This window comes from Bubalus kerabau, chromosome 4 (genome assembly GCF_029407905.1).
Source record: "Bubalus kerabau isolate K-KA32 ecotype Philippines breed swamp buffalo chromosome 4, PCC_UOA_SB_1v2, whole genome shotgun sequence".
NCBI classification, from domain to species: Eukaryota; Metazoa; Chordata; class Mammalia; order Artiodactyla; family Bovidae; genus Bubalus; species Bubalus kerabau.
Window position 1 is genome coordinate 14,214,015 of NC_073627.1, and position 8,939 is coordinate 14,222,953.

At 50.1% G+C, this 8,939-nt stretch overlaps 1 protein-coding gene and 1 pseudogene across 5 annotated transcripts in view; both read right to left on the reverse strand.

The window, feature by feature from the left end:
- WDR45B (WD repeat domain 45B) overlaps nt 1–5,529 on the reverse strand; it is a 62,620-nt gene extending 57,091 nt beyond the window's left edge. For 2 of the 5 annotated variants that reach the window (XM_055575464.1, XM_055575463.1), the window contains exons 1-2: nt 5,304–5,529; nt 1,214–1,288 (exon numbers count right to left, since the gene is read on the reverse strand). In XM_055575464.1, coding sequence (XP_055431439.1) covers nt 1,214–1,288; nt 5,304–5,370 — 142 coding nt within the window. In that variant the 5' untranslated portion in view covers nt 5,371–5,529. The remainder of the gene's footprint in view (nt 1–1,213; nt 1,289–5,303) is intronic. The other 3 variants (XM_055575467.1, XM_055575466.1, XM_055575465.1) reach the window with 2 other exon arrangements.
- Nucleotides 5,530–7,273: 1,744 nt separating this feature from the next.
- On the reverse strand, nt 7,274–8,342 carry LOC129651155 (protein phosphatase 1 regulatory subunit 14B-like; annotated as a pseudogene).
- Nucleotides 8,343–8,939: the final 597 nt, after the last annotated feature.

The window sequence follows — 8,939 nt, forward strand, 5'->3', positions numbered from 1 at the left end:
GAGGCCAAGAGAAGGTGAGTAACCTGCCCAAGGTTTCTCTTGCCCCAGGTCACACGGCAGCCTGATACGGGGAAGGGCAGGACCGAATCTACACAGTGTGGGCCCAGATCTGAGCCTGTTACCACCTGGTTGCCCTGGGCTTCCTCTAATAAATAGAAATTACAGACTTCAGCATCACCAACTCAATGGACGTGAGTTTGAGTAAGCTCCGGAAACCGTAATGGACACGGAAGCCTGGAGTGCTGCAGTCGGACAGGACTGAGCAACTGAACTGAACAGACTTCAGCTTACAAACTACTTTATTTAGAAATAAAGTATCACTTGCTGTTTTACAGAAGATTTTACTTGACAAAGAGGTTTCACTGCTGGAAAAAAAAAATCTGAAAATCCCTGATGTAGACTGTTAGTTGTCAAAACGGAAGGGGGCTGACAGGGGAGCATAAGAATGCAGGGACTTCCTCTTACAGATGAGAAATGGTTCTTGCATCAGAAAATAGAACTTGCACACTGAATAAAAACCAAAACCACAACTGGAGGAAGAAAAAGGAGGTTTCTCACTGTTTATGATTTATCTGAGATTTGTTCATCTGTTGGCAGGTAAGGACTAGGAGTCACTAAAAGCTTAAGAAAAATACACAGGAAAGAAGCAAATGGGAAAAGTCTACCCGTTAAATTACTCATTTTTCCTGCCAAATGGGCAAAGGACCACCATTATTTTATTTTATGAAAAGAATTCCTGATTTCAGCTTGTGAAAACTTGTATTCCATGAAAACATAATTTAAGACACTGAAATTAAAAAAAAAAAAGACACTGAAATAAGAAAACAAAAGCAACTATAATTTATCGCCACAATAGTATTTTCGAAGAAAGAGTTATTTTAAGAGTCAGCCCTACCTGTCGTATCCAAGCCTCTCACTTCAGCTCCCCACAACTTCATGCTGGACACGAAGCATGGCGAGGCCGGCACAGCCACACATGGTTCTCAGCAGGGCCAGCAGGTGCTGGATTCACCAGGGTCACCAGGACCCACGGAATTATTACTATACCCAGTCCGCAGAGCCCAGCGCTCGTAGAAGCTCAACACAAGGAAGAGAAGAGCTGCTGACAGGCCCATGAACAACTTCTCACAACCCACTCCTCTCCAATCTGAAGGACAGCACCTAGACTCTGAGGACTGGGAACAGGCAGAAACCAAGAATGTGTTACTCTTACCTTGTTTCTCTTTTTCCTTCAGTGGATCGGTGTTATAGACTCGGAATCCATTTTCCATCCCACACGCAAAGCATCCTAAAGTGTAAGAGAGACAAATTAATCACCTCACTGGGGTCTCAGCTGAAGACCCCAGGCCTGGAGCAGCACATGCAAGGGGTCCAGAGACAGTGGCCTCTCTGAGGAACTCTTGTGGATGCTCAGGCCACACGGACGTGGTCTGCATGTGTCATGATGACTCTCCTCATGGACTGTTATCAAAGGGCTTGCACATTACTCCACTTGCCCCCGCAGGGCCCTTCTGGCATCCCATGGACCAGGCTCTCTGCTCCAACACTTAACTCCCGCAAGAGGGGCTCAGCAGCTACCGAACCAGCCACTCTGCCACCCCATGTGTCCCTCAACTCCAGCCTCTGATGCCCACCACTGGCCTCCCTGTTCCCAACACACCTCTCCAGGGCTGTATCAGGCACCAAGCCCTAGAGAGGCAACGACAAACAAGAGAGTCCGCAAGGACAGCCACAAAGCAGGCCACCTCAGCAAGCAGGGACACATCCAGTTGGAGAAGGGGTGGAAGGGCTAGTACAGAGTGTCTTCTAGAAGGCAGCTTGAGGTCTCCATGACCTCACTCACACCGGGAACTAATCCTAACTCCCTAAACCCATCTCAGTCACCATCCCCAAGGCACACACCAGACTGTTAATGGTCCAACTGAAGATGCTGTGAGGAAGTGAAGGAAGCACTCAGGTTTTAAGATGACCCTGTGATCTGGACTTCACCTGCCTAAGTGTGATCAAGACCACATTAATCTCCATCAACACCACCAAGTTCAACTGCTGGCTCATATGAAGCTTGTGACCAGAAAGAGAAACACCAAACCTTTCATTTCTTTCCCCAAGACCAGCTGCAGTGGCTGGACCCTCACCACAACACATCACTGACCGGAAAGCCAAAGCCACCCTCAGAGTCTCTTCTGGTTTTGATCCCTGTTCCAGCATTGGGATGACATTATTCTATTCTATCAACCACTCCATCCCCCCAATGTGAAAAGCACGCTTCTATTTTTTTTGTCCAAGTTAGGCATAAAACTACAAGGACCGTAACAGCTTTCCCAGGAGTTGGAATCTGTTCTGTAATTTACTCTCAGGCTCTGAAATGAACTTTATCTGGGCCTGGAGTCTGACACTCACTGGGAAGAGCAATGTTACTTATTATCTCTTATTCTGGGTTGTAACTCCCTCTTTGTGTTACTGGAATTATGTAATCTGGACAGAAGAATCAGAGCTTGGCTTTCCGGAAAATATGGAAATACAAAAGTCGAAAGTTTTCCTTTTGTTTCTCAACTATTACACCTTCCACAAGTTTTAAGCCTGCACTGATCTTACTTGTCTTCACCAGAACACACATATTTCTGACAAGACTTGTATAAAATACACAAACAATCCCTATAAATCCATAAGAAAAAGGCAGACAACCCAATAGAAATATTAGCAAAAGATTTGGACATTTCACAAGAGAATATCCAAATGCTTACTAAACCTACAGAATCAGGGAAATGCAAATACAATCTCACACATACCTCACAATGAGATCTACTAAACATCCACCAAAATGGCCAAAACGAGTGTGCCGAGGCGTGGGAATGGAGGGCAAACCAGGACAACCACTGCAGAAAACTGTCTGCATGACTGCCACTCAATCCTGCTCCTAGGTGTACAAGCCATGTAAAAATGACAACACGCATTCACGAAAAGACAGATAACAGAACGGTCGCAGCAGCACCCGTATGCTCAAAATGGCCCCAAACCGGGAAACCTACCCAAAGGCCTACCAAAGGTTGACTGGACCAACCAACTGTGATGTAGTCACACGAAGAAATACTGCACCAATGAGAACGACCTACAATTACACTCAACAGCATGGGGAAAAAGCTCTTGCAAACACGATGCTGAATAAAAAAGCCACAAACAAAATACAGTACAGAGACAGGCAAAACTAATCTATGTCGCTCAAGTTAGACTGGGCGAGCGGCCTGAAGGAGCACAGGGTGCCAAGGTATTTGGTTTCTTAACCTGGGTGCTGCGGAAGGTGTGTTCAGTTTGGAAAATTCACCAAGCTGAATATTTAGGATACATGCACTTTTCTGTAAGAGTAATGCACTTCAGTAAAAAGCTAGAAAAAAGGTCCTACAAACACAAGACTGGAAACCACTCTCTAAGAAGGCTAGGCATTATCTTTGCTATTTTGCAGGGTGGGAGAAGTAAATTAACTGATTTTAGTTGGTTATCACACAACAGTTGGCATGAACCTTCCCGTCCCTGCTATCTTAAAGCTAGTCTACAGAAGTGTGTCCACTCAAACCTTCCCATGGGAAGAGAAAGAAAAACACCAGCCAGATTATAGAAACGCACACAGCTCAACACTTCAGAATCTCAAAACTGTAATACAACTTATCTTTGGGAGAAGATAAGTCAAAAGCTTGAACAATTTAAAGTTATGAGCAAAGGTTTCTAAAGCTAAAGTTTCAATCAGAGTGCTAAAAATGCTGAGTAAAAATTAAAAATCAACATAAAAACAAAATGTAACTAACTCAATAACCTGGCATACATTTTAATTATAGGGAATTAAGCTAAGGGTAAGCAGAAGGTTAAGTATAAATGCATTTTTTTTTCAGCAACACTGTAAGTTTTCCTTTTAACTATTACAACCAAATGAGGTGGTTTTACAAAAGTGAGAGTGTATTTTTCAGACAACTGAAATATATCCATTTAAAAGCCAGAGCTGTATTTTCTAAATAATCTTTGATGAAACCTTTATAAAAAATTATAAACTTCAATGGTTTCTAAAATAACTAGCTTTATTGTGAGCCTCAATTTTTATACCGAAGCCTACTACAAGGATTCCTCATTGGCCCTAAGACAGGTGTGTGTGCTTAGTCGCTCAGTCGTGTCGGTATAGATCTTGGATTTAAAGGCCACAGAGTCAGTAAGCTTTGTGTTTCCGTGTTTGTTTTTTAGGACTGCCTCTCCTTGCCCTTAATATCAGTCAGTCACTTCTTTCCATTGAAAGCACATTTCTTAAGAAGTTGCTACACCACGGTTAACTCCTTAATGAGTTTTCAGCTATCAGAACCTTTTAAGAAACCCACTGGCCCTCCTCTGGAAATCAAAATCCAAAGTGTTCAGCCACACACTGCCCGATGCCCAACTTCTGGCCCCCAAAGCAGCCCCCACAACCCTTGCGGTCCCCAGCCCAGCCGCCCGCATCCCACATTTTTCCCCTCGTCCAACTCCATTCCTCCAAGAACACTTCCCGCCCTTCAGGGCTCCTCCCTGTAGGAAATCCCGGCCTCGCCTCGGTTCCCAGAACACACTTCACTCTCCCGGGGCCCTACAGTCAGAACCTTGGAGCCAGCACCCCACGCGCCCACGCGCTGACACAGCTGGACGACCCCCGCCCGGCCTACGTAACTCTACCCCAAACTGGCTCCACAGACACGGATCCTGCAGTTCCTGCTTCTGGATCCTCTTCAAACAGGCTTCCAAAGCGAACCCTCAGAACAGACGCGGGTCCCCCTCCCTGGGCTAGAGCGGGGCGCAGTCCCGCATCACGCAGGATTTCAGAAAGGCGAAAAAGGCCATCTCCCGAAAAGCCGGGCTGAAGAGTCCGGTTGCCACCCAACAAAAGAAAAAAAGTGAGTTCGGAGGCATATTCTACGACAATCAGCAGAAAAGGTGAGGACCTTCGCGGACGAGGTCCTGGGCCTGCAGGGGCATCCTCACCTCGATGCGACCCCGTCCCGGCCGCTGGGGACCCTAAACCCGCAAGAAAGAACCGACGCCGCCCCGGAAAATCCCATCACTGTCCGACCTGGATGGGGGTGGGGGTCAGGGCCGGGGGGAGGCGGACTGGGCCGGGGGGAAAGGGGCGGCCTGGGAGAGGAGGGCGGCTTCAGGGGCAGGGGAGAGAACGCCAGGGGCAGGGGATGAGGCCTGAACCCGGTGAGGACGCCGCCGCAGGGCTGAGGGCGGGACCCCGCTCGGAGGGGAAACGGCGGCAGGGGGGGCCGGGGCCACTGACGGGCTCTCCTCACCATGGTCCTGGTTGAAGCCGGCGTAGAGCAGCCCGTTGCCGTGCGGGTTGCAGGGCAGGAGGTTCATGGTGCCGCGGGATCCACCGCGCTTCAGCGCCGCATGCCGCTCCGGGAGGTCGACCGCCGGGATCCGTCTGGCCAGCGCCGACGCTGCCGCGGCCGGAAGCGAAAGGCCCACCGCCTGCGCGCGCAGCCAGGGAACCGCGGAGTGCCGAGCAATCCAACCCCGGCCTGCCGGGGCTGGGGCGGGGAACGCCGAGAGCGTCACGTCTCGGGGGGGGGGCGGGGCCGCGACCGAAGAGGGCGGGTCGACTCGGCTTGGGGGCGGGGCCTGACCTGAGAGGTGGGGTCGCATCTAGGGAGCGCGGGGCTAAGAGTGGGAACCACCTGACTGGGTACCCCAGCCGTGCTCCTCAAACCTCAGGAGCAGGCAGGACCCAGACTCTCACACTAACTCAAGCCCGCCCCCCGGAAATCATGTAAATTAAGAGATTTTCTTATTTTTAATTGATAAAAGGATAAGCATCTCAGTATAAATAATGCTTTGTGGAGTTTTTAACAGGTGTGCTAGTAAAATGTTCGCGAAAAGAGCAAAATGGGTGGAAGTGAAGAAATGGAAGTACAAATGACCCTTGAACAACGCGGGGCCACTTAACACGCAGATTTTTTTTCAAGAGTATACGCCTCGGGCCTACCTACACGACCCTGGTTGGTTAGGTCCGCAGCTGCAGAACCGTAGATACCATGGATAAGAGGGAAGACTATAAATTAGACGCAGATTTCTTTACTGTGTGAAAGGCGGGTGTCCCTAATCCCTGTGTTGTTCAAGAGTCAAGTGTAAACGAATGTCTAGACTCTCCCACCCCCACCCTCCACCTCCCCATAGAGAGACCCTCGACACAGGGACACAGACTGCCCCCCAACCCAGGACCCAGAGCTACCCACAGACACACAGCTGACACAGAACCCCCAAGGCACAAAGCCCCCTTCAGGACACGCAGAACCTCCTACAGGGACACAGGGCTCCCCAGGACACAAAGCCCCCCCAACAGGCACTAATCTGTTCTGTACTAAAACCCAGCTTTCTATTTGTTAAGAGGAAAAACACCCTCTAACGTTTTAACAGCGTAGGCCCCAGGAAGAAACACTTCTCAGAATGCTTTTGGAATGCTGTCTGTGTCCCTGTGACCAAGTATGCCTCCACTGGGGGCTGGGCATCCAGTGAGTTGTCTGTCTACTGAGGGGTTATTAAAGAGTTTCTTTTAAAAGATAAAACACACTGAGCAAGGCCAGGGAATTTAGCCACCAGTGGAAAAGAGTTGCACTCCATCTACCCATCAATGGACAGATACGCAACACCAGAGAGGCAAGAAGCGAACACCAGAACCCCTTATGTCCACGTGGATGAACATCAAATCAAGAGAGTCAAATCCTAGGCAGGTTGATAAGTCTGGAGTCCCCGAGGAGGAAAAAGGGTCTGGAGCCCTTGAGGAGGAAGGGGTCCAGGGGTCTCAAGGAGGAGAAAAGGACAACCTTTTTTTCCTAAACTGCTTTGTATTAGTCAATATAACAAAGTATCTTGCTCGAGGACATGTTTCTCCTTAACAAGAACCTTCTGACTAATCTTGTTATCTTAGGAAGTATGTTGTGGGAGTGGGTCTGGTAAGACCTTTCTATTGTTAGTTCTAATCTTGTTAATTTAAGATGTATGTTGTGGGAGTGGGTCTGGTTAATAAGGCCTTGATAAGACCAGGGTTGGAGAAGGAAATGGCAATCTACTCCAGTGTTCTTGCCTTGAGAATCCCAGGGACGGCAGAGTCTGGTGGGCTGCCGTCTATGGGGTCGCACAGGGTTGGACACTACTGAAGCGACTTTAGCAGCAGCAGCAGCAAGATTCTCTGGCCCCCTTCTGATGTCTCTGTCAGAAGCTCTTTTTTTTTTTTTTTTTTTTGCACCAGAGGCGTATCCTAGATTTATTAAAGGGCCACAGTCAATATAAAAACACAAAAAGTCCCATCAGTTTAATAATAAAAAAAACCCCAAAATGGAAAGCTGAGGGGGCAAGGAAGAGGCCCCTGGGCCAGGGGCACAGGGAGCCCTGCTCGTGGCACCAGGCCTGGCCTCAGGGCCCCCTGGTATTGCTGTTGCTACGAGGTCGGGGAGGGGGGCGCGGGCATCGACTGTCCTGTGGAGCCACCGTTCAGCTGGGTCTACGACCCTTCTTCTGGGGTGTGCTCAGCTTCTGCATGCCCCGGATCTTTTCCAGAAGGCTCAGTGGGTTTGTAACCGTCAACCAGCAGCTCCTTGACCCTGGCAGCCCAGGTATCATCGCTCTCCATGTCCAGGAGTTCATCCACATCGATTTCCAGCTCCGGGATCTCCTCTTCCTGTCAGTCGTAGAGGCGAGTGAGCTGCTCCAGAATCCACTCCTCCAGGTTGAGGCGCTTCCGTAGCTCCTTACCGTCATACTTGACCCTTACCTTCCCTTGGCGCCTCACTGGGCACTCGTCGTCCGCGCCGCCAGGGCCCTCACCTGCAGCCCTAGGGTGACTCTGAAAGTGGAGGCGGGGCCCTGGGCCGCCACTCCCCAGTCCGGTCTGGAGGCCGGGGCCGCCAACGCGTCCCTCGCGGGGTCACGTGCGCGTCTGGCCCCTCCTTGCGCCGCCGCCTCCCGGACCCCCGCTAGCTCTGGGCCGTTGGCTCGGGTTAGCTCGTGAGCTCGGCTCTGGGGCAAGGGCAGTGGCTGGGAGGAGGTGGTGCCTGGGGGCAGCTGCAGCATGCGGAGCCCCCGGGCAGAAGCTTTCTCTGTCCCTTTAATAAAAATCTGCTACACAAAAGCTCTTGAGTGATCAAGCCTGGTCACTGGTCCCGAAGCTAAATCTTCAGAGATCACAAATCCGACATCATTCACTGTAAGTTATCAACATGTTGAGCAAAGAAAGCAAGTTACTGAAAAGCAGACCCATGTGCAGTTCACTCTGCACAAAGCTCAAAGCAGGCAGACTCAGGAACCCGCTGTTCAGGGATGCATACCGACCTGGATGCAGACAAGTAAAGAAAAACAGCACAGAACTGGCTGTGCTGTTGTGCTTAGTCCCTCAGTCAGTCTGACTCTGCGACCCCATAGACTGTAGCGTCCAGGCTCCTCCATCCATGGGATTTCCCAGGCAAGAATATTGGAGAGGGTTGCCATGCCCTCCTTCAGGGGATCTTCCCTACTCAGGGATCAAATCTGCATCTCCCATCTCTTCTGCATTGCAGGCGGATTCTTTACCTGCTGAACCATCAGAACTGGAGATGGTGGTTTCTCCAGGAGCAGGGTTGTCGTCTGCAAGAGGGGAGGGGCCTGTGTGGTCAGCTGAAAGACACCCCCCCACCCAAGGTTGTAAATGTGTCCCCTTGTATGGCTGAAGCAACTTTGCAGATGGGATTATTGAATTTGAGATGGGGAGAGGATTGGGCTCTAAATGCCATCCCTTGGTAAGAGGAAGAGAGGGTGTCACTGTGACCCTGGAACCCTGGAGGCAGAGATTAGAGTGGTGTGGCTATGAGCCAGGGAATAATGGCAGCTTCTAGAAGCTGGAAGAGGCCTGGAACTGATTTTCTCCTGCAGCCTCCAGAAGGAGAAACCAGCCC